General features: G+C 40.1%; 2 protein-coding genes and 1 long non-coding RNA gene across 3 annotated transcripts in view; 1 reads left to right on the top strand and 2 right to left on the bottom strand.

Moving 5' to 3' along the window:
- Positions 1-3878, bottom strand: part of GCNT1 (glucosaminyl (N-acetyl) transferase 1) — a 41429-nt gene extending 37551 nt beyond the window's left edge. The window contains exon 1 of the mRNA XM_054688834.1: positions 3859-3878. The gene's annotated coding sequence lies outside the window, so the exon portion shown is untranslated. The remainder of the gene's footprint in view (positions 1-3858) is intronic.
- Positions 3879-4264: 386 nt separating this feature from the next.
- Positions 4265-17231, bottom strand: LOC129144810 (uncharacterized). Its single transcript, XR_008549460.1, has 4 exons — positions 17108-17231; positions 16587-16680; positions 15352-15542; positions 4265-4537 (listed from the first exon to the last, which is right to left on the bottom strand). It is a non-coding gene; the product is annotated as an uncharacterized LOC129144810 (long non-coding RNA).
- Positions 17232-17674: 443 nt separating this feature from the next.
- RFK (riboflavin kinase) lies at positions 17675-25229 on the top strand. The gene is made up of 4 exons (XM_037492311.2): positions 17675-17795; positions 18612-18763; positions 23410-23512; positions 23904-25229. The coding sequence occupies exons 1-4, from the start codon at positions 17714-17716 to the stop codon at positions 24032-24034; spliced, it is 468 nt and encodes a 155-aa protein (XP_037348208.1). The 5' UTR covers positions 17675-17713; the 3' UTR covers positions 24035-25229.
- The last annotated feature ends 254 nt before the right edge of the window (positions 25230-25483 follow it).

Raw genomic sequence — 25483 nt, 5'->3', positions numbered from 1 at the left:
TACAACAGGTTGAAGTGGGTGGAGGAGAAATAAGTTACCAGTGTGTCCTGGACACTAGGGAGTGGGTCCGCATGTTAAAGGAGACAGAAGAGTGAGGAAGTCTCAGTGTGTGAACTAAACATGCTAAATAAATAAGAGCCTTTTCTGTAAAAAAAAAAAAATAAATGGTTTATTCAAGTGCTTAAAATATGCCAGAGGAGCCCTCTGGTGGTGGCATCTAAAACTATGTTTAAACATAAATAGAAACGCCCACTCTTTTTTATATACTTTAGATGTTAGTAGTAAATATGGTTAATCTGTAGCACAGGAAAATCCACTGCACTTAGTTGGCATTATCTAAAATAAAGAGCTTGGTAGACTTTCATTTCCAGTCAAGAGGGAGTAACAGGTGTCAGGTTTACTTTCTGCTAAAAATAAGGTCACAGGCTCATGTAGGAGCAGAGAGGAAATTTCCCCCTGCCCCTTAAGGTTCTTTCTCTGGCTGGTAGAGCAATAAAATTAATACCAGGCAGATTAGGAGGCAGAAGAGGACAAGTTGAGTTACATACTTATGGGGAATTTACTTGGCTGTAAATAGTACTAAGAGTTTTTATCCTTGAGCTAAAGAATAAGATGGGGCCAAGGATAAATAAGTTTTTATCCTTGAGCTATAATAAGATAATAATATCAAGGACAGAGAGAGGAGCAGGAATCACCTGGTGAGAAGAGAATGACTTATATGACAAAAAACAACAACCAAACCTCTTCACCCCCACCCCCCAAGATGTCTGTAATCAGATGTTTGCCCTGCCATATAGATAGGTTTCTCCAATGGAAAATTCTGGTGATAATGCTAAATCTGGGTAACTTCACAATCTGCTTTCTTCCAGGTAGTAAAGGAAATGGTGACATTTTTCTCTTGAAGCCTTCAACGGACCTTAGCTGGAAATAGTTCATATGCCAAGGTAACATGTCTTAAACCTGTTCTGGACATGTTAACTCCCTAACATGAAAGTGAAATTTGGGGATGACTTATTCTTCACCCAGAGTGGAGTGGCTTATGCCAAGCCCAGTGTCACCAAAGCAAGACCTAATTTAGGTTTGGCTCTCCAGAACTGGAATCTTAAACCAGTCAATCAGGAATCAAGGGATTAGCAGTAGAGAATTCATTGCCTGATAGACCCTGCCGTCCCCTTAAAATAATCTTGCAATAACCAGCCCACTGTTTTGACTAGCATAACTTCACTGTTACTGCTCTCCTCTGCCTATGAAAGTCTTTCATTTTGTGTAACTCAACAGTCAAAGGAAATAATATCCTTAAATGTAGGTGAAAGATACAAGAATCTGAGCTCAAGGAAGACCAGACAGAGTGGGGATTCAGCAGCCATCTTTGTGAGAAGGGAAAACTTCCCTGGATTCTACAGGTGAGGATCCTATTGGATCTTGAAATTTTTCCCTTTGCTGTATTCACAAGGAGCTCAGAGCCTTGTAGCCCTCCTGTATATTCTAGAGACCCTAGCTGTGTACCCCATCCATGAAGGGGTTCAATAACAACCCCAGCTTATTCCTAAATAATTCTTATTCAAGAACCCTGGGATCTTGAAATTTTTCCCTTTGCTGTATTCACAAGGAGCTCAGAGCCTTGTAGCCCTCCTGTATATTCTAGAGACCCTAGCTGTGTACCCCATCCATGAAGGGGTTCAATAACAACCCCAGCTTATTCCTAAATAATCACTGCAAAGGTAATTTGGAGGTCAGTTTCACAGGGTAAACTTCTTAGGTTGATGGCACCTTTAGAAGACCAGGCAGGGGCCTCTCTGGTGGCACTGTGAAACTAGCCACAGCCTCTGCAGCACGAGTTCGATCCCCGGCCAGGAAGCTACCCACATGGTGTAGCAGACCTCTCCTGTCTTATCCGCTGCTCTCCTCAACAATGTATTTCAGTCAATCTGCCTTTTCTGTTCCCCACTCTGTCTCTGGTGAATCCTCTTACCCCCTGCACCTCTGGCCTGTACCCTAGTTCTTGTATGCATAAATAAATAAATCTTAAAAAAAGAAAAAGAAGACCAGGCAGGGCCTGCCACCTAGAAATTATACCAGGTACATGTAGGGCTGCCTCTTTACTCACACACTCAGCAAAGCCAAGTATCAGCATTTTACTTTTGCCAATTATGACAAATAAACACTGAAATACATGTTGATGTTTTACATTTCTCTCATATGTGAGGTTGATACCGGAATTGTTAGGCCTAGTCTCTCGGTACATATTTTCATAGAATAATGATGACAAAAAACGTGAGTCTACAGCCTAGCAAGTGCATCTCTTCCACTTGGGCACTTGATTCCCAGTCTCCTGTCATACTAGAGAACTTAAGTACATCACCCAGCAATTCTCTTCTGTGACATCAATTTTCATTCTCCTACTGAATCTTTCTCATCAACAGAAAAAAAAGTCATTTCTCACATCTTTTAAAACCTTCTTCCTTTAGTCACTGCCCTAATTCACATTTCTACCCTGCATCCTCTCTCTTCAGCAAAGCTTTGCAAACCTTTTCTGAAAAGGCCCAGGTAGAAAATATTTTATGCATTGTGGGCTATATGGTCTATGCCACAGCTACTAACTCTACCAGTGTGTGGTGACAGCAGCTGCCAAAAGCACATAAATGAGTGGGTATGGCCATTGTTGGCCTCAGTTTACTGATGCCTGCTTTCTGGAAGCTGACTATCAATTCACCTCCATTGTGATCAGCCAGGAAAGGTCACATTCCTTGCCTTAGGCGTTGCAATCATTTAGCAGGGCTCTCCAGAATGGTGCAGAGCACCTAAGGAAGAAACTGATCATGTCATAAATATTGTCTGTATTTTCTGTCTCCAAATTCTATTAAGCCTTCTCTAATCCAGTGCTTCCTCCTGTGCTCTTATCCATGTAGATCTGGTAGCCTTATCTGAACTCATCTGGTAATCTCTGCAGCATTTCAGATAAATAACCACTCTTTGTCCTTTCTTCAAATAGGCACTGAATCCTGGTTTATCTTCTGTCACTCCTTCAAAGCTGGCTGTTCCTTCTCATCAACCAGCCTTTTAACACTATAAAGCCTGAAGACTCAGACTTAGCTCATTTTTTCTTTTCAGTCTGCAGTCCTTCCTTGTGACCTCACCCAGCCTCCTGCTGTTAAATACATCTATATTTAACAATGACATCATTTTTTATTTCCAGTCTGGACCTCTCCTGTGAACTTCAGGTTCATAATTCCAACTATTTGGTAAGCATCTCCACTTGGGGATGAAATGAGCATCTCAGTCACATCCAATATGCAGCCCCTAATCCTCTACCATAGCCTACTTTTCCCACTTTCCTTTCTCTCTTTTGGTAATAACTCCATCCATTTAGTTGCTCAGGCCAAAACGTGTGTAGTCATCGCTCTCCTGATTCCCTCCCACCCACACAAAGCACATAGACAATTCACCAACAAGTGTTTTTGTAACATGGTGTGTTGCCATGGTAAGGGGAGGAGCATCCAGTGGCCATGGGAATGCTCTCCATTTTCTCTGCCCCCACTTCCATGTGGCTGATAGCTCAGACACCTTGGACTACAATTCCCAGCATGCTATGTTGCTGGGAAGGTGGAAAGAACAAAGGGATATATTGATGAGGAAATGAGAGGAAAGAGAGGCACATGGAAGGCTGCTCCTGGCTATTCGTCTTGGTGCTATAGTGCTTTGGCAAGCACCCTAATAATTAGGAGGTGTGTGCTGTACCCAAGCATCATATCCACACCCTGAGCAGGATGGGGGGACAGAGCAAACATAAAACCACAAGTCATGGATCTTTTACCAGGAAAAAAAAACCTTTTCAAACTGCACCCCATGCATACTCACAGAGTTCCTTTTGTTAATGTCTCAATGACCATGGACACATGGACATTCACAACTGCAAGAAATCTGGGGAAATGAGAAACTGTATTATGATTGATTTAGACCAACCATGATCCAATTAGTGCCGCTGGGCATATTGCTGTCATAAACAGAATTTCCATTTGGTTAGCGTGGGGATGCCAGACTTAGTAAATAAACACACAGGTTTCCTAGTTACATTTGATTTTCTGACAAACAATACTTCTTTTGGGATATGAATGTAATAAGAGACATATTTATATCAAAAATTAGCCATTGTTTATCTGAAATTCAAATTTATGTGGACATCCTGTGCTTTATCTGGCAACCCTAGGTTAGCAAGAAAAAGAGGGTGTAGATGTTGAACAGGGAATTCACAACATCTGCCATAATAAGGAATGGCAGATGACATTTTATTCCCAAAGTTGAATCTATGTTGGAAGAACTTCAGGTCACAGCTATGGGCTGGTGAGGGAATGCTTCTGGGACAACTTTAGATGCACTTTGACCTCCAGCCATGTGACTGTAGGATATTCAGTGCAACCAGGTAAGACAGGTCTTCAGTGGAGTTGACAGGAGGTTTCCACTCTAATAACTCCAAATCAAATGGTTTCTCCTTTTCAGCAAGTGTCTTCAGCTAATGGCAGCGCAGAAATTATTTGAACTATGGAAAGCAAAACGGGAAAATGACAAGGAGTTAACATTTAGGTTGGCTCAAATTAATCCACTCTCCTCTTCTTTTGACTGATTCAACTATGGCAGTGATGAAGTTAATCATTTTTAACTTCAACACTCAATTCCTCAGAGAAAAGGTTAATTAGAAATATGAAATCAAATTTAAAGCCCATTAATTTTTACAACAAATACTCTGCCCTTATCAACTCCATTCCTCTGATTTTTCCCACTCTAATTTCAATATTTGTTGATACCAGGATATGTTTTTTGTGACCTGACAGTGCCTTTGGTCTGATTTTTTTAAAATTTGGTTTGAGTCAGAGCTTGAGAACATGAGTATCTCCAGAATAATGTGAATTGCTATGGAACAAGGTTAAACTATTTTGATGTTATGGTGGAGCACAGCTTAATAGGATTTAATCGTTAAAACCCAAACCACTTTTTTTTTTTTTTTAAAAAATATGATCACTTTACCTCTTCAGGTTTCAGGTTTCTGAGATATACCACCTTAATTCAAAAATTAATACATGATAATTCCATAAAGTTTCTCCAAATTCTTTTTGGTCCCGGGAAGCCTTAATAGATCAGCATTTACTCCATTGTCTGCCTTGTAGGGATAGCACCCAGTAAAGGTGACACCTGTGTATCCCCTTTAACAGTTCATCTGTGACTTTCCTTATGTGAGTCACACTTCCCCTTTGTTTCTCAGATTTTCCATCTGTGAAACAGTGTGATGGAAAAGCAATTCATTTAGTTATTTTGAAGCACTTTGAAGAGAATGTTATAATGATCTAGCATACTGTGCAACTTTGGACACCATCTAGTCCAGCAGCTTTCAAATTTGATACACATAGGAATTATTTAGAGAGCTTTAAAAAAAATACTGGTGCCTGAAGTCTCTACCATGTTTTCAGATGTTGCTGATGAGAGTATGGGCCTGGGTGTTGCCAGTTTTATAAGCTCCCCAGCTGGTTCTAATTGTGCAACAACATCTGAAAGGAGGTACCCCTTTCACCAGGGGTGCTATAATGATCTCCTGCAGAGGCCTCCTTCCTGGACTCAGGTCCCTGTATCTAGGCTGTCTTCATTCTTCCTGCCGGGCTTTGCTCGCGAGAAGCATCAGGAGGGAGGAGAATAGGTGCAGATGCCAAGCCACACTAAAAGGACTCAAGTCAGGTCGGAACCATTCTAACAGGAACCCTGGGATCTGACATGAACAAACTGGAACTATCAGACAATCATAACTCAAGTCTCCTCCCTGCCAAGGCAGAGAAATGTAAATTGATGTCACCTCATTCCACCCAGCTTTGGTGACGTCTCGGACCTAGGCAGCTTTTATTCACAAGACAGTCTTGAGCGTCAATAAAATTCCTTAAATGTCACTGCAGATGGTTTAAACTAGTAGGTGGAGTAAGGACTTTCAAAACTTTTATGGGGATCGAGCTGAACTGCTCTTAGAAGCAATGGTCAGAGAAAAAGCATGGATTCTGAAGCAGAAGGAGCCCCAAGCCCAGAAGGGAGGAGAGAGATCCCAAGTGGGCAGGTAGGGTTTTTTTTTTTGTGTGTGTTTTTTAATCAAAACACTATGCCATCCATCCCTTCTCTTTCAGTTCCCCTCTAACACCTTGGTAAGTTTTATATTCCTCACTCTTGAGCCAGCTACAGTGCAAGGAGAATATTGATTTCAAAGAGCTCAGCGATGAGAGAGCAAAAGAGTGTGAGTCACAAGGAACACGTAGCTTTCACACGAAATGGGTCTGGCCCATCTCTACTCCCCACTTGCAGACAAACATTTGAAAGAGTGTTTCCTTGAAAGAAGGCCAGGTATTAACTGCTTTAAGTGCCTCATATTTCTGTATTTCATTGGGGAGAAAAATAAAAAGAGAGTGGTTAGAGTTTCAGGTGGGCTTACAGCATCATTTCACAAACTGGCGTGCACTGGAGACACCGGGAGGGTGGGTTAAAGCACAGATCACTCACCTCACCCCCACAGTTTCTGATTTGGTGGGTGGGGCCCATTTCTTTCTTTTGTTTTAAGTTTTTTAAATTAGATTTATTTATTTATACAAGAACTGGGGTACAGGCCAGAGGCGCAGGCAGTGAGAGGATTCACCAGAGACAGAGTGGGGAGCAGAACAGGCAGACTGACTGAAATACACTGCTGAGGGGACCAGCGGGCAAGACAGGAGGGGTCTGCTGCGCTATGTGGTATCTCCCCTGGCTAGCCAGGATTGAACTTGTGCTGCAGAGGCTGCAGACAGCTTCACAGCACTGCACTCTACCCACTGCACCACCGGGGAGCCACGTGTGGGGCCCATTTCTAACAGGTTCCCCAGTAATGTTGATGCTACTGGCCTGGAGACTGCCCTTTGAGAATCTATAGTTCATAGTGCTCTTATAGAATTTATTACCTGGTTTAGTTTATTGTGGTCTGATCTCTTGCATGTTACCAGGTTTTATGAACAAAGGAGATTATTGTGGTTAAATGAGTTGGGGAAAGACAGGATTAAAAGAAAACAGAGGTTTCTTTTAAGAAATTGAAATCGCTTACTGTTTACACACATGCAACTTATTGACTTTCGTCTTTCCAGAAATTCTTTTCCAAAAAGATGAAATGGCAAATAATGTTATTGTTTGTTCCAGGAACCTCCTGAAAATTAATCCAACTAATAGGCTATTCAGTTTGCCCACGCTGAAGTAAATATACTTTCTGAGAAAAGCAGATAGCATCTAAAGATTGTTTACTCTTTAAGATTCATGGGAAATTTCACCTGACTGTGTCCACCAGTCCTAAACTCTGATGTCATAAACGTGTCAATTTGAATTAAGTTTGAAATATGCATCAAAATAGCCAGCTAATCCTAAAACCTCATAAGCAGCCTGCCTTTGCCCCTCACCTTCCCAAAAACCCAGAGCCTCTGAGGATAGTCATTTCCCTGACTTTGGCAAGCCCGATGACGGCCTCCACCATTGGCTATTATGGTGGCACTTTGAGGGAACCAGCATTCAACAACCTGTTGTCTCTGAAAGGTACTAAGGGAGGAGATCTTAAAAATTTTCATCACCAGGGGAAAAAAATTGTAACTTTCTGAGGTGGATGTTTGGTAAACTTGTAATCATTGTCCATTAAGATCTATCCTTTCTTAACTGCATTTCTTTTTTTTTTTTTTTTATAGAGGCATGTTTTATTTATTTATTTGTTTGTTTGTTTGTTTGGTTTATACATGCACTGGGTACAGTCAGAAGCGCGGGAGGGTGAGAGAATTCACCAGAGCCAGAGCAGGGAGCAGAGCAGGCAGAAGGACTGAAGTACACTGCTGAGGGGAGCAGCGGGCGGCAGGAGAGGTCTGCGCGCCATGTGGGACCCTCCTCTGGTGGCAGGGGAGCAGCCGGGGATCGAACCGGCGCTGCAGAGGCCGCGGGCAGCTTTGCAACCCAGCGCTCAACCGCTGCGCCACCGGGGAGGCCCTCTTAACTGCATTTCTGATAGTTTAATAAAAATAGCAATGTCTTCTGAGTCTTCAGCATTAATTAGAAAGCAAGCATGTATTTTTATTCTATTTGAATATTTTTTTTCCCTAAACTTGCACAGGTTTACTGATCAATAAGTTAGTGTTACATATTAAATCTTAAAGATTACAAAAAAATGTAAATTTGTGTTTAACCAAATTGAAACATCAATCTGAAAAATTTCAACAATAATTATCTTATATGACATGTCAGCTAGAAGAGTTTCCAAAATCTCTTAGGTATTTTAAAACTTAGACTTATGGGGTCATCCTGGTTGTGCAGGTGGTTGAGCACAGCGCTGTGAAGCTGTCTGCAGCCTCTACAGTGCAGTTTTGATCCTGGCCGGCCAGCGAGATACCCACATGGTGCAGCAGACCTCTCCTGTCTCACCTGCTGCTCCTCTCAGCAGTGTATTTCAGTCGATCCACCTGTTGTGCTCCCCACTCTGTCTCCAGTGAATCCTCTCACCCCCTGGCACCTCTGGCCTGCATAAACAAATCTTGTGCATAAACAAATCTTAAAAAATTAGAAGGTTAAATTTGAGTGTTAGGGTCTCTCCCACATGAAGAACTCTTAGAAACAGACAGGAATGAGTCAAATCACACAAGGAAACCAGCCTTCACTACCTGCCTGTCAGGAGCACCATTTTCTTTTTTCCTATCTCAAAGGAGGCAAATTCATTGCTGGGTAGAATTTTCTGAGGATACAATAAAGTGTCAAAGGATATGAATATGAAACTCTGTGATAGCACAATTCAATTGTATAACAAATTTATGAAAAATGCTCACTAATTGTTATGGACTGAATAATGTCATTCTATAACTCATATATTAAAGTTCTAACTCCTAATACTCCAGACTGTATTTGGAGATAGGGCCTTTTAAAAGGGCATTTAATTTAAAATGAAGTTATCAGAGTAGGACTTCATCCAATAAGATGGTATTCTTATATAAATTGGAAATTTGTATGAATACACAGACATATGACCACGTGAGGACACTGAGGACACAGCCGTCTATAAGAAAGGCCTCAGAGAAACCAACCCGGCTGACACCTTGACTTTAGCCTCTAGAATTGCTAGAAAATAAATTTCTGTTTTTTTCAGGCACCTCGTCTTAGAAACTTTTTTATGGCAGTCTTAGCAGACTACAATACCCACAAAGAAAACTATGAAGCTGAAAATTGTGAACTGTCATATACTAGCATATTATAGCACTAGCTGAGCTTAAAGATATACAACTCACGAGTTTTAAGATAGTCATATACTTCCTTATAATGTCTCAATGTGACAAAAATGAAGACATTCATTAAGAGATCACAATGTGTTTAGCCTCTCTGTACCATAAAAATAAGAGGTAAAAATTTTGAGTTTTTATAAACACAAAATTATGTTCCAGTATTGTCTTACTTAGAAATGAGTTAGGTATTAAATGAACAATCATTTAAACTTAACAGCATAAGTAAATTAAATAACAAATGACAAACTGGGAGAAATGAGTGTACCTTTTAATGAGATGTTACCTAATAGGTAATAAATTATTATAAAGCCTATTTAAAAGAAATATTGGCAAACAGAGTTCATTGACTGGTTTGGTTCTATATTCCTGCAGTATAAAAACCCCAAAACTCAATGACTTAAAATAATGTGTTATTTTTCATGATTCTGCCTGTTGGCTTGATTCAGATAGATGTTTTTCTTGTGGGAGCTCAGCTGGAGCTGAAATGTCCAGGATACTTGGGCCCCACTTGATTTGGCTCCCTGGCACTCTAGCAGGCAGCTATATTGTGGTTGACTTCTAAGAGTGAGCATTGAAAGCAAATGCAGTAGGTGCTTACATTGCTTTGATCCACCCTATGGAGTTACGCGTATCACCGCTGCCAAATTCTATTGGTCAAAATTATAGGACTGTGTCAATTTTATAGGCATGAGAAATGGTTTCCACCCCTCAATAGGAGTGGCAAAGAATTTGTGATCATTTTTAATTTACAATTTTTATTCAACGGGTGACATCTTTTCAGTCTAAACAAGCCCACATACACTTTTCCTTTTCCTCTACAAATATAGTTATAGATCATGCTGAAAGCAACTCAGCAGATTAGAGAAATTTCCAGTTCAACAGTATTATTTTATGTAGGGCAGAAAAATATGGCTGACCCTAACATTTCATATCTTAATTTTGAAAAAGGAGAAAGGAACTACCAGTAATTTTGAGAGAAACTGAAATAATTAAACATGATTACTTTTAGTAATACTGATTTTTGTGATGACTGTGGACATGGCAAATGTGTCAGACTCTTACTAAAGCTGAAGAATGCCCAATTTTATGACTCACAAATCTTGCCTCTAAGGAGTTTCCTGAAATAAACTAAAGGTTTCTCTCTAGAATCTGAGTAGTTACTAATTATTGTGAAAAGATTCCAGTGCCCTAGATCGTTTTTCTTACCTCTTTTCTCAGAAATTTTCAGCATTTTATCTTTCCCCCTACACCATCATTGTATCAAATATGTAATTTAAAAACATTTTTCCTACAATAGCTAAGCTTTGGAAACAACCCAAATGCCCAAAAATAGATGGCGGGGAAAGGAGGAAATGGGATCAAAATAAGGAGGGTGCAATTGTATGGGGAATATAAAAAGAAAAAAAGAAAAACATTTTTCCAATGGGAAAGGGGTTTGAGTCTTTCCATTATATAATTCTGGCTTCTCTTTTCCTCCATCTTATCCTTCTAAATGAAACATATTCAAAGGAAGCTCCAAAAATTCTAACTTTACAAATTAGAATAATCTATTATCAAATACTTTGTGACTGAGAAAGGAAGTAGCATATAATGGTCATGTGTCACCAAAGAACCAAATTCAAATGCATGAAGCAGTGAGGAAGTCAAACTTTTACACTGAATATAGAATTCTCCTGTGCCTCACATGGCACCTGCATGAACAAATTTTTTTAGGTTTGCTTTTCTAATTTCAAATAGCAATGAAGTAAAAAACAAAGTGGTAATGGGCCACCTTGTGGATGCATGAGGAATAAAACCTTGTGGCTATTGATTTGGGATTTAACATTGAATTTAACATTGTATTTTTATTTTTTTATGATTATCCATCAATTATTTCTCAGTGAAAAACACATAAAAAACATAAGGAACATTGGATGCTAGAATATTAGTGGAGTATATGAAAGAAAACTAGTAATCCAATCTTGAAGTATACTCTATGAAGCAGCAAAATGAATGAATCAGTTTGTCTTTAATAATCTGATTTTTTGGGTCAACTGTTGGCCTCCAGGCCTGACATTAGCATCTGATTATCTAGAAATATTATTAATATTACATTTGGGTAGAAGGTGGTAAAATTTTGTTTATATTTCTTTCCCACAGCTGTAAAGATATTAGCACTAGTGACAGCTCCCATGTCCATGTATGAGCTGTATTTATTCAACAACGAACTGAACAAACATTTCACTATGGCCTGTTATGGTATGGTTGGATAGAGAAGACCTCAAAATAAGTTGACTGTCCCAGAAAAAGTAATTTTATATCTGTCAAATATAGAATTTGGGACTGCTTAGCTCACAACATTTCATAGATTCTCCATGTTCTTTTGGGTTTAGCAGGCCTTAAGACCTATGTCTCTGTTTTCCTATCTGAAAAATTGATAGCATTAGACCAGATTAGTATTTTCAAACTGGGTCCAAGAGGTTTCAATATTTGGCCTAGATTTAATTGTAAATATATTTTTATGAATTAGTTTATACAATGTTATATTAGAGTATATATTTCTTGCATTAATTTATGTTATAAACTATGTTAAAAATCAAAATCATCCAAATTAATTTAGGGATATAATTGTCTTTATTACAGATTCATGATGCAAGAAGCAGCCATACAGCCAGTTGAAAGGCCCTACAAAAGGGTATGCAAATTGGAAGGTTTTTATAGTGAGAAAGTGGGTGGGAACAAGGTTGTTAGGAAAAGAAAAGAAAGATTTTTTTCAGGAAAAGCCATTTCCCTCAAGGTTAAGACAGGGAGGTCTTATTAGAGTTTACCACATTAGAACTAACCAAGAAACTCTAGATTCATTGGTTTAAAATACCACTTTAGGGAGAGGTTGAAACTGCAATTAGATTAGGTATTAAGTCTTGGTGGGGCCCAGCATGAACAGCTCCATTTGAGGCTGTTTTTGTTTTGTTTTGTTTTTAACACATTTATTTAGTGATATGAACCTGTTCTGCACATGTCTTGGTCAATTGATAGTGATGCTATTATATCAAAATATCTGGGAGCACTCAAAAGACCCCACAGACATTTCCTCTCTTTGGAACCAATGTTGTGGTTGTGATAGGGGGTAGGAAGGAAGGGAAGGGCACCATACCTAGTATAGGAATCTGCACGTACACACCCAGCATAGATAGTACATACACACATATATGACTAAGAATCTGTTTTCTTTAAGCTAAGACTCTTGCTTTAAAACTGAAATTCCTGCCCAAATGATGTCCCAATGAGTGCCAGTCATTGACGCCATCTGATGTACCAGATCAAGATAACCAAGAAGCTGATAACAACTTCTGGGGGCCAAATGTGATGAATACCAAGAACATCAATTATGAAGGGCTGTTCTGATGGGCTTTTTACTTACAACTAATTGTTTTTGTTTAACTTATTATAAAAAGGCCAGCTTGAGATGAAACAGGAGAATGGTCCTTACATTCTCACAGATCAGTGGCTAGTGATCTGAAAAATACAAAGTGCTTTATAGCTTCAATTCCTGTCTCTGCTTATTGGCTTTTTGTTAGTGACAGGCAAGAGGACCCAGGCAGCAGAACCAGTAAGAGTTGGATTGGCCCTTGTGGTTCTTACTATGATTGCAAGATGTCCCTCAGCAATAACCATCAGGAAATTTGAAAAAACAAAATTTATTATTCAAAAGTCCTAGAGGATAGATAGCACCCTTGGGACCATACAGTGAGGTGGAAGTGGGGAGGGTTTGAGGGAGAGATAGAAAGGGAGAAGGGTGCCTCAGGCTCTGCTTTTTTGGGGGGTCAAGCGTGGGAAGCTAGGGTTTTGAGGTTTCATTCCTTATTGGTGAACTTTAAACACAGCAGGAATTAAAGCATGGGAATAGAAAAATAAACTGTCAAAAATGCCAGTTATCTACGTCAACCAGTTAATCTCTAAACAAAAAGAAACTTCAAGGGTGGGGAGTGTGGTTCTTTATTGTTTATTCAAGTTTGATGTCTTTGAAGAGGATGCCTCTACCACCAAAATCTTAATGTTGGGTACTTATATTACAATTTTAAAATCCTGTCAGGTGTTTGCACTATAGAATCACATTTAGATATATTAAAGATTGTTGACATTTTTTTTGTGTGTTTTAATTTTTAATTTTTTTAAAAAAAGATTATTGACATGTTAAAATGTACTCACTGAGTAAACTTATAGTATATATAGTAAATTTTCTAAGTTTGAAATACAAAATACATTTGTGGTAATAAAATAGTGCTTTTTAACATGTTTCTTTCATATATGGGGTTCAAGTGAGATTTTACATGTCTGTTTTTAAAGAAGACATTACACATCAGCCAGCTCATGTGTATTATAGTAAAATTAAAATAAATTTTCTACCACTGATCAACAAATCATCATCATCGTCATCAATAGCTAATACTCGGGCTTACTTTGTATAAGATACTGACTTAGTTGCTTTATATGTGTAAGGGGGCAAAAATCTGCCACCCCAAAATATGTTTTTTGGTTGTTTTTTTTTTGGCAATAGGTTTATTTCATAGGAGGAGCTCTGAAGGCTGGGTGGAAGTTGATTTTGATCTTTTTCTGTAGCTTTACTGAGGCCCAAATGGTGTCAGAGGATGTTCCTTGCTTCAGTCTCCAGAGAATCATCTAGGTTAACCAGTGAAACACTGCACTGAAAGATCAATGGCTTGAGACAAAACTGGAATGCCTGTCGGATATCAGAGACCAGGCAGATTGTGCCAAAAGGAACATAGAGGAGATTCATTCTTCAGTAATTAAGAGGTGAGTGAAGAGAGATGCTTGGAGGCTGTGGTTGTGGGCAGGAGGCTGCCATACAAATCTCAGTGGCAGTGACAGGAGAGCTGGATGGGGTGGTTGCATACATCCTTGACTGAGGGGAAACAGGTGCAGAGAGTTGGGTGCTCCCCATGGACAGTGCATTGGGCTGTCTCTCCCACACTCCTTAGCGCTGGTTACTGAACATGTGAGCCTAACTGAGAACACTGAGAGCAGTGTCAGGTCTGGAACCTCAGGGAGAAGGGCTCTCAGAAGTACCAAAACCTGAGCCTGGCCTCCATCAAGAGCATTCACACAGGTTTGCCCCTCCAAACCCATCCCATTACCCCTGAGTCAGAAGCTACAAGATAGGAATCAAAACAGTGGAGACCCAGAAATGTCAGACATCCGATATCATAAAAACACTACAGAATCACCTGCAAATCTCTATTAAACAGCAAAATATGCAGACCAATGAAGAATACATAACACATGGCACCATGAGACCTCATGATCAAGAAATTCAAGGAAGTGAAAGAAAATGCTGAAAAGCAAATCAAAATGATACAAGAGAACTCTGAAAAGCTAATCAAAGAGATACAACAAAATTAAGAGGGGGAAAAAACCAGATAATATCATGGAAAATACAGTGAATGAGTAGAAAATAGAAATTGAAGATTTAAATAAGAAAATAAGAGAGTTATAGAATGTTAAAAAAAGTCATTAGAGATGATTTTAAAAATTCTGTAGAAAGCTATGGAAGCAAATTAGACAAAATGAAGGATTGAATCAGTGACCTTGAAGACAGTAATGCACAAAGGAAATGGGGAAAAGGAAAAAGAAATAGGAAAAAAAAAAATGAAGAAGCACTTCAAGATCTATCGGACACCATCAGGAAAGATAACAAAGATTAAGGGCTTCCCAGAAGGGGAAGAAAGAGAAGGGAACCGGTGGTATCATGATATTATCAAACTTCTTTTTACTTTTTTCTCATTATTCTGTCAATGTTTGTTTGATTATTTGCCAGCCTAGAAAACCCAAAGGGATATAGGCTGATTTCCTTTATGCTGTGCTTTTCATTGCATAATTCCCATGGTACAGTGAGGAGACTGGACACAAACAAGTGAATTAATGTACCTAAAGGAGTGGTAAAAGCAGAGTCCTCTCCTTGCCTATGATTAACCTCTGTCACCTCACAGTAGAATTTTCCTGCTCTGGTTTGGATACTGCACATTCCTCCTTCCAAAATGGAACTAATGGAGCTCACCTCAGGTTGACGCTCTCCTCGTCTTTTGTACAGTGGCTTCACACCCATCTCAAGGGTCAGCTCAGATCCCACTCTTCTGGGAAGTTGTCATCTGGCATACAACTCACAATCCTCCTGCCTCTCTGACACACTGCAGCACTGGCTATGTCAGGGGCCTGATTATTCGAAGTCCCAGAAGTGAGTTAGCGAAACTGCAAAAGTTCAGAGAGCTCCTGGGTAAAGGTGGAGGTAGGAGCTGAGGGTGTGATAGGGAAGGCCTTGTGGATAATGGTTTTAGTTTAGACTTACTCTAGGAAGATGAGAAGTGTGGAAGCATTTTTGATGCAGCTTGATCAGATTGGCATTTGAGAAAGGTCACTGCTGGCAGGAAAAATTGTTTGGGATTGACTGGGGTCAAATGTAAGGCTAAGGAGAGTCGAAAAGAGCCTGCTTCAGCTGGGTTATTAGTAGTGACCTGGACTCAATTGTAGCAGGGGAGAAAGATCAGGAGCAACTGGGTGATTGTTTAGAGGTAGAGGATGTGGAACCTGATAACCAGATGTCAGACCTAAAGGTCAGCAATTTTTACATTCCTTTTTCAAAAAGTAGAATTTATTTTTTGATTGCAGTTTTAGATTTCAAAAAAAAGAAGTGGAAAGTACAGAGTGACTGTATATCTCCCCCACCCCCATTATTGAGCAAAGGTTCTAAAAATTGTCACTGGGTCAGACCTCTCTCACTGGTCTAGGACAGGCAGCTTATATTCTGATTTAACCTCTGACATAGTCATGTTAACTGAAAATAAAGTTGTAATGATCGGCACACAGTTTATTAGAAAACTAAAGTGAGGGTTCGAACCCAGGAAGCAGTTTATCAGATTTTACTTTGTGAAAACTGCTCCAATAAACACAAGTTTGAATATCATGTATATTGGTTAGAACAGTGAGTCACTGATATCAAAAGTATGTAGTTACTTTTTGAGGGACTTCTAGTTCTAATTTGTCCTGACAAAGATATGCTGATACGAAGGAAGGCAACACATTATTTAATTTTTTCCTTGCTAATGATTGCACTGCAGAAATACAAAGACTGGGTACACATTGTTAAATCTTTTTTTTTTTTTTTTTTTAGTCTGAGAAAACTGACTTTATCTTCAAGAAGCAGATTCCTGTATACAGGAGGGAGCTTGCGAAGATGGCTTTCTTGCCTATTAGACCTAGGGGTTAGGCCCCTAGAAAATTTTACAATATGTTTACCTTCAAGTGGTCTGGGGGAGAGGAGGGCACTCTGGAAGGTAGTCAGGAAAAATCTCTCAGAAGAGATAATCTCATGTGGAATCCAAAAACAAAACTAAGATCATAGAGACAGAAAACATTTTGTGGTTACTATAGGAGTGGAGCTTTGGGAGGCGGGTGAAATGGCTGTCGGGGTTCTAGTAGTTTCCAGTTACAAAATAAACAGGTTAAGGAGATCTACCCTACAACATGGGGACTATAATCAGTACAGTAGTTTTGTAAATGTACAAGTTGATAAGATTACCGTAAATAGATTGCTTGTAATGATCATTTTCAATGTATATAAACGTGAAATCGTGTTACAAGCTTGAAACAAACTTGCATATCAATCACACTGCAAAACAAATCACTAATCTGCTTAGGTAAGAAACATTATTCCTTGCATATCTCGTCCATCCCCAAAGAGGTAACCTCTGAGTTGGAGTTTGGGCTTTAATTTAATAAATGACTAAAGAGGGAAGGAATGACGAATAATGATCTACCTAGCGACAGCCAAGGACTTAAAGAACTTGTCTCTTTGGTGTTGGGCTCTTAATGAAAAGGAGAAAGGGGAAAAGAAGCGCGAGGTCAGCCTGAGAGCTGTGCTATCCCATCCCACAGGCTACCAGCCAGGTTCCGCCGCAGTTTCCACCGCCTGGGGCCAGCCGCGAGCCAGCCAAAGTGACAGGCGGGCCCCGGGGCGGGGGGGGGGGGGGGGCGCGGGGGGCGGGGCTACGGAAGCCGAGCGGGCGCCCGGGCGGCGCGACCAGGAAGTGCGCGCCAGCCGGGCGCCGAGGGCCGGGGCTTCCCGACCCGCCCTCCCCTGTAGCGCTCTCCGCCCTCCGCGCACTTAACTTCCGCGGCAGAGGCGGCGCCGGAGTGGACGCAACCAGAGTCGCCCGGCTCCTTCTGTTGAGTCAGCGGCGCGAGGGGGGTCGCCGCGTCGTGTCGTCGGCACCGCCGCCGGGTGGGACTCCGGCCACCCCGTCTGGTGGGACCAGGTCCAGTCCGTGTCCCCCGGCTGGTCCGGGGGTCCGGGCACCGCCTCGACGGCGGCTCCGCTGGACGCGCGGACCGGGCCGCAGCCCGCACCCCCAGCGGACCGCGCCATGCGACACCTGCCGTACTTCTGCCGCGGCCAGGTTGTGCGGGGTTTCGGCCGCGGCTCCAAGCAGCTGGGCATCCCCACCGGTGAGCGCTGCGGGTGCGGAGCCCCCGGGCGGTGTCACGTGAGGGGGGAAGCCGGACTCGGGGTCTCGGGGCCGCGTGGCGGGGCTGCGGGCAGAAGTGACACCCTCTCCTCCACCCAGTGTCCGCTGTGTGGAAGCGGAGGACCTTTGGTCGGACTGAGGGAGCTGGTCCCTGATGGATTGCTGCACCTTGGGGAGGGGAAGGGTGTGAAGGCCAGAAACCTGAGTTTCCGATCTTGACCCGCTGCCTTCCTTATCTGGCCGAGGTTTTTGCCTGTTAGAAAACATACTGAGTTCTCAAGCCAACTGTAAGTCATACTTAAAATATGTCATCTAGTGTCCAAGTGTTGACATAGGCAGTTAAATGAGAACCAGGTATTTGATGGGGGTGCGGGGGTCTTAGTAGTTTTTGCTTGCAGGAATGCATAACTCATTCTTAGAGATATGCATCAGTGCTGGCTCTAGATCTATTAAAGCAGTTTTTTGTGCTCGGGATCTAGGTGTATGTATTTCTAAAATAAGAAGCTTTTCAAGAAATTTGAAACCTTCTTAAGAAAGATCAAGTGTGAAGAATACAACTGGTCATATAACTTTTTTGTTCCCTGCCTGAAGAGTGTTTTTTTGGAGGGCTTTGTACATTTACTATAATCCAGCACCTTATTCTTGACATCCACATGAAGAGAAGGAATAAATCTGAGCCGGAATTTGGAATGATAGCATTGAAAATCAGAGGGCAGGGTGCTAGGCATCTTGTGAACATAATGATTTACTAGCCTCATATGCAATTTGTAACACTAAGAATATTTCTGTTGTTTAGCTAACTTTCCTGAACAGGTAGTAGATAATCTTCCAGCTGATGTGTCCACTGGCATTTATTATGGCTGGGCCAGCGTGGGAAGTGGAGATGTCCATAAGATGGTGGTGAGCATAGGATGGAACCCATACTACAAGAATACAAAAAAATCGATGGTAAGAGTTGCATTTTGCTCTATAATTGAAAATGGGATGGTGATTTAGAGCAACACAGGGTATTAATGCACATAGAATGCATCATCGGTAGTAATCACAACATAGCACAAACACTTACATTTTGGGTGGAATATTTGAAGGATTTAAGAGTGGAGTATTTAGTTACTTTTTGAGTGGGTAAGGGAAAATAAGTAATTTTTCTTTTACCCTTTCAAATTCTTGACTTTAATAAAAGACAAATTAGCAGGAGGAAAATGAAAGTATAATAATGCATATACGTCCTGTGTTCTTGGAAAACAGTAACTTGCCAAAATGGCCTAAACCAACTCCTTAAATAACATCTTCAGCTAGAGAGGAAAGGCCATTGTTGGAGGGAGTACTGGGTGAGGAAGGTCAATTATGGGAGGTTACCAGGAAAGGCACAGTAAGTGAGGGTCTTATGTAGATTAAATGATTAAAGAGATTTGGTCATTACCTCCTTTCTTGTACTTAGAGTGGGGCACCCTTACAAATGAAGATTTTCCTTTATACATGTAAATATCTTCTACAAAAAGGCAACTTTTTTTTTCTTCAGTAACTGCTCAGAATATAGAACCACTCTGGAGTTATTAGTTAAGGGCTGTGTTGGAAGTCATTCCTTAGTTAGGAGGAACTAAGTTTTCCATTGGTGGGAGATTCATATTTTTCGGAGATTGTTTTCCTTTTCTTTGTCAGAAACAGATCTACAATGTGCCTGTATTAAAAATTGGATTGTCTTCTTACTGACTTAAAGAAGATACACTATATTCTAGATTTCCTTATTGGAACTACGTAATTCAAATATCTTTTCCTTCAATATTGCTTTTTTTATTATTCACTTAGATATTGTCTTTTGAAGAACTGGTGTCCTTAATTTTAAAATAATACATTTCATCTGCTTTTTCTTTTTTGGTTAGTACTTTTTATTTTTACTAAGAAATCTTTGCCTATTCAAAGTCATGACGGGATTCATGTATGATTTCAAAGTTTTTTAAAAGTTTGTCTTTTCTCATCAGGTTTTGTTTTTTTTTTTTAAGTTCTTTTTTTTTTTTTAAAGATTTATTTTTAGTTATACAAGGACTGGGGTACAGGTCAGAGGCGGGCGCACGTGAGAGAATTCACCAGAGACAGAGGGGGAAGTAGAACAGGCAGATGACCGAAATACACTGCTGAGGGGAGCAGTGGGCGAGGCAGGAGAGGTCTGCCATGCCATGTGTGTTTCTCCCCGGCTGGCCGGGAATCAAACCCATGCTTAGGAGGCTGTGGACAGCTTCACATCGTGGTGCTCAACCTGCTGCGCCACCAGGGAGGCCCAGGTTGATTTTTTTTTTAAATATGGTATGAGGTAGTGTTAGGGGGAAAAGGATGTCCTAAAGCTAATTCCATATAGGCTTTGTGGACTCCACCCCCACCCCAGGCCAAAGCCAAAGACACTGGGAACTCCAAATCCCATCACTACCAAAAGGAAGGTGGCTGGGACCTGAGGGTGGGGTTAAGCAGCCAGGTTGGTATAAAGCCAGACACGTGGGCTTGGGAGGGGGTCCCATGGCCCATCTTGGCTCCCCGCCAGCTCGCAGCGTCCGGCCAGCTCTGAGAGTGCTTTTTGGGTTTCCAGGTCGGCGGATCGGGTAGGACGCATTAAAGACTTTATTTCCCTATTTTCTCCCTGAGTTGTACATTTTCCTTATTTCCTTTTCCCTTGTAAATAAGCCTTTTATTAACCCTTTGTGTATGCCTGTAGTGGAGTATTAATAAGTCCCTTGTAAGCGCGTGTGTGAGGACCCACAGCCAGGCAACCCGTCCAATATTGCGGCTGCCCTATAACAGTAGGAGTAAAAATTATATTTTTTCCATGTGAGTGTGAAATTTACTTGCCCATTTATTGAAAATATTACCTTTTCCTGACAGCACTGTTTTGTCACTTTAGTTATAAATCAAGTGACTTTGTGTGTGAAAGTCCAAAATATAAAATACACTGGTACACACAGTGCTTGTGTATCCTTGTTCATTACTGCCTCGTCTTAACTTACACAGCTTATTAATAGGTTTTCATGTCGGGTAGTATAAGTCTTCCAGTTTTGTTTTCAAAGGTTTTTTTGAATAATTTTGGCCTTTCTCGTTTTTATATAACTTTAGACCGCTAAGGTTTTGATTTGGATAGCATAATCTGTGGAGCAATTTTGGGGAGGGTAGCCATCTTTACCATTTCTCTCAGAATGTTTTATAATGATAAGAGTTGAAGTCTTATCTTTGCTTCTTTATTATACAAATTTTTGCTTCCAAGAAAGAATGCATGTCAAAAATAACAGTTCCTAACCTTTTATCTTCTAACTCCACCCTTTCAAATACAGTTGAAATAAACTGAGCCACAGAAAGATTATTACTAGCTAAGTGGAGTTTTTACTGCAAAACTGCCCTGCTTCACTTAAACACTGAATTTGACATCATATGTAATTTCAGTCTTATATCAGTGGTTTTATTTATTTTTTAAAGATTTATTTTTATTTATTTATGCAAGCAATGGGTACAGCCAGAAGCGCGGGAGGGTGAGAGAATTTACCAGAGCCAGAGCAGGTCGCAGAGCAGGCAGAAGGACCGAAGTACACTGCTGAGGGGAGCAGCGGGTGGCAGGAGAGGTCTGCGCGCCATGTGGGACCCTCCTCCCGTGGCTGGGGAGCAGCCGGGAATCGAACCGGCGCTGTAGAGGCTTCGGGCAGCTTCGCAACCCAGCGCTCAACCGCTGCGCCACCGGGCAGGCCCATTCTATCAGTGGTTTTAGACTTAGTAATCTAACAAAACCAAACTCTGTACTATAAAGTTACAAAGTTCTGTATCCGATAGTCATATTTTCTTCTTTTAAATAGTGTAAATAAGAGGGTATTTTTGTTTGTTTTTAATGAGTTTCATGAAATCCATAAATCCTATTAAATTGTATGCAAAGTTTTACATAGAGGCACTTGGAGACAGAGCTCCCTTTAATGACTTCAAGGGTTCATGACTTTCCCCGCAACGAAAACAAAAAAGATTAGACTGCTATTTGTTCTTAAGGTAAAAAATAAAATTCACCTTAATCTAAAAGTCTTCCTGTCATATATCCTTTTTTTTTTAAGATTTATTTACCTATGCACACAAGAACTGGGGTACAGGCCAAAGGTGCGGAGGGTGGGGCGGGTGAGAGGATTCACCATAGACAGAGTGGGGAACAGAACAGGTAGATTGAAATACACTGCTGAGGTGAGCAGTGGGCGAGTCAGGAGAGGTCTGTTGCGCCATGTGGGTTGCTCCCATGCTGGCTGGGGATTGAACTCTTGCCACAGAGGCTTTGGACAGCTTTACATTGCTGTGCTCAACCCCCTGTGCCACCAGGGAGACCCTGTCCTTCCTTTTTTTTTGTGCTGAATGTTTTTGCAAGTGTACATGGTGAACTTAACCATATTAACTAATAAAGAATAAACAGTTTTGAATTTAGATTTCAAGTTTCATCGATTTTAAATAAGTTGTTTATGGGCCTCCCTGGTGGCGCAGTGGTTGAGCGCTGGGTTGCGAAGCTGCCCGCAGCCTCTGCAACGCCGGTTCGATCCCCGGCTGCTCCCCGGCCACTGGAGGAGGGTCCCACATGGTGCGCAGACCTCTCCTGCCGCCCGCTGCTCCCCTCAGCAGTGTACTTCGGTCCTTCTGCCTGCTCTGCTCCCCGCTCTGGCTCTGGTGAATTCTCTCACCCTCCTGCGCTTCTGACTGTGCCCAGTGCATGTATAAACAAAACAAACAAACAAATAAAATAAATAAATAAAAACATGCCTCTATTTAAAAAAAAAAAAAGTTGTTTATTAAGTATAAATTGCTCTTATTATCTCCTTCAGTTTCATTATTCCAAATGCTCTGGCTGTACTTTTAACTGATTTATGATAAATGCTTCAACTTAGAGAATCACTTTATGGGTTGGATTTTCTCAAAATATTTTTCAAAATATGTATCAAGTTAATGTTTCTACATTCTTTACATTTAATCCTCTCAATTTCCAGTGCCACCTTCCTAGTTTATTCTCAACCTCCTTCTATATTTGTTTGGTCTTCCTGTCTTTTGGATTCAGATTTGTTCTTTATAGGAATGTACTCGACATCTTATATCTCCTGCACCATTTTGCTTTAAGTCCTGTTCCCATTTGCTGTATTCCCTGAGCAGGAACCTACATTGACTCTTCTGTCCAAACATCAGTCTTCAGCTTTGCCTGACCCACAGAAATTTCCAGAATTTGTGTAAGAGGCACATGGATCCTGATTAGCTCTTTTAGTGATAACATTTAATACTTTGCTCATTTCCTCTCTGCTCAATTTTTTTGCTTTGATAAGATTCTTAATTCCTTTGGTACATACTATTTTTTTTTTCTATAAACAGAAAATCAAACCAGATTTGTGGTGGCACTTTTGCCTCACTCAGGCTTACATGTAAGGTCAGGGTCGGGAATAGGAAAAATGGAATAATTCAGGAAAAAATACACTTAGATCTTAACGATTCTTCAAAAATTTAATGAAGATTGATTGTTTTCAGTTAATGTAAGAAAATATATTACAGATTTCAGGTACTTTATAATCTGATGGTAATCTTTTTAAAACATTTCTTGACTGTAGGAAACTCACATCATGCATACCTTCAAAGAGGACTTCTATGGAGAAATCCTCAATGTGGCCATTGTTGGCTATCTCAGACCAGAAAAGAACTTTGATTCTTTAGGTAAGTTCATATTTAGTTTGTCTCAAATATTGCCGCTTTTTCACTGCTTCCACCAGTAAAGAAATGCCCGACAGATAAGATTTAAGCATCTAACATGCCAGGCATTGTTGCAGTCCTTATAAAAATTAACATTTCATCTTTACAACAACCATATAAGGAATTTTGTGCTTTTCACAGATGAGAAAATAGGCAGAGACAGGTCAGATATCTTAGTTTAGTGTAATAGTTATAATACAAGTATAAATACTAAAGCGAATAAATAATACTGGTTTCATCCATTTGGTGCTTGCAGTATGCATTTTTGCTAGTGCTTTTCTCTAAACTTGCAAGATTTAGGTATATCTTTTGTATCAGTTTTTCATTATCTTAATGTGGAATATTCTCTCCGCAGAGTCACTTATTTCAGCAATTCAAGGTGATATTGAGGAAGCTAAGAAACGACTAGATTTACCAGAACATTTGAAACTCAGAGAAGACAACTTCTTCCAGGTTCCTAAAAACGAAATAATGAATGGCCACTGAAAAATCACTCACTCACTCACTGTTTTCTAGTATTTTACCACTCATAACGTTGCAGTCTTATGTTGGTTATATTTTAAGAATCAAACGTTTTCCTACAGCTGTGAATTAGTTCAGACAGCACCTTGTACTCACCATGTCTCACCTGTTAAATTAAACATACCATGCAGCAGTACTGAAAAGATTTATTTCAAAAATCAAGATTCTTTTTTATGTGATATGTTGATTAAAATGAACCACCAGAAAGGTCTTACGTGTCTTAAAATAGAAATGAAATGTATATCAATGTGGGTAAAAAGGCAAATGATTTGTTTGAAATGAACACTGCTCTCACAGTGAATGACACTTGTGTCTGTACTTGGGCAGCACGTGCTGCTCAGCAGAGGAGAATGAGAGGAAATAATCTGGACAGGGGTCTGGTAGTTTAAAATATCTGGACTTTATACTTTTGATATTTTGTGCATTAGTATTTTATCACAGACATGAAAACTAGTGAAATTTCGTTTTAACTGGTCATTTCCTCTAAGAGAAGTAATCATTGTGCTCTGTTCCATTTTTGTTATAGTTGCCTCAGTTCTAATTAGTGTAGATTCCCTCTGCCTATCTTTTTGTTTGTCTGCCTGCTAAAGAGTGAAATGAATGTTTCTCAGATCTCTAGGTCTCATTTTTGTGTGGTATACATTTCTCTATTTAAGGATAGATAACACTTTTTGACTTGGATTCTTTTTTCCTTTAAGCAATTGACGTTTTGAGGTTTTTTCCCCCATTTATAATATCCTGCGACTTTACACTTACAAAACACTGCTTCCGTGTCCATCATTCCATCCCTTCACTACATCAGCAGTGACTAAGTGCATGTCTATATTGCCTTTTAGGAAAAAAAATCCCAAAACTTCATTGTTATGTTTCCTCACAGTTAAATGGACATACAGCAATTCATTTATGTATACCAGTCTCTTGAAGAACATAAAATACTTGTTTTCCTCTGAGGGAAACTACTTAAGAGCCAATTAAACTATGAAATAGAAACTTATTTATTTTTAATGTAATCATATGTTCCTGAGCAAATGTAAACTGTTGTAGTTGAATATGTACAATGTAATTGAATGCTAAAGAGTGGTTGTAGCTTGGGAGAAAGACAATAAAGTTTTAGTTAAATAAGCTTTTTACTATGCATTTTTCCTTCCATGAACTTTGATTTTTGACCACTTGGGTCTTTTGTTTAATTGGCAGAAAGTTGAAATTTTTAGCTATTCAGAAAATTAAGGTTACAGATTGGGCTCAGTACACTGCATTATTCACTTCAGCAACAGATTCGGTGGATGGTGGAGGGATGGGGTCAGAGTATTTATAGAAGATAATTTTATAGATGACTCATTAAATCATTTTCTCCTAATTTGCACAAATGAATTAGAAACTGATTTTATTTTTTTTTTTTTTTTTTTTTATAGA

The sequence above is a fragment of the Talpa occidentalis genome, unplaced genomic scaffold (genome assembly GCF_014898055.3).
Source record: "Talpa occidentalis isolate TD23 unplaced genomic scaffold, MPIMG_talOcc4v2.1 talOcc4.7, whole genome shotgun sequence".
NCBI lineage: Eukaryota > Metazoa > Chordata > Mammalia > Eulipotyphla > Talpidae > Talpa > Talpa occidentalis.
Note: the sequence above shows the minus strand (reverse complement) of the source record. Positions and strands in the feature narration are given on the sequence as shown.

What these genes read in the sequence shown, in the direction of transcription:
- RFK (XM_037492311.2), top strand. Translation starts at nt 17,714, where the DNA reads ATGCGACACCTGCCGTACTTCTGCCGCGGCCAGGTTGTGCGGGGTTTC. An exon ending in GCAGCTGGGCATCCCCACCG is followed by an intron (nt 17,796 to 18,611) that starts GTGAGCGCTGCG and finishes TCTGTTGTTTAG; the next exon opens with CTAACTTTCCTGAACAGGTA. An exon ending in AAAGAACTTTGATTCTTTAG is followed by an intron (nt 23,513 to 23,903) that starts GTAAGTTCATAT and finishes TTCTCTCCGCAG; the next exon opens with AGTCACTTATTTCAGCAATT.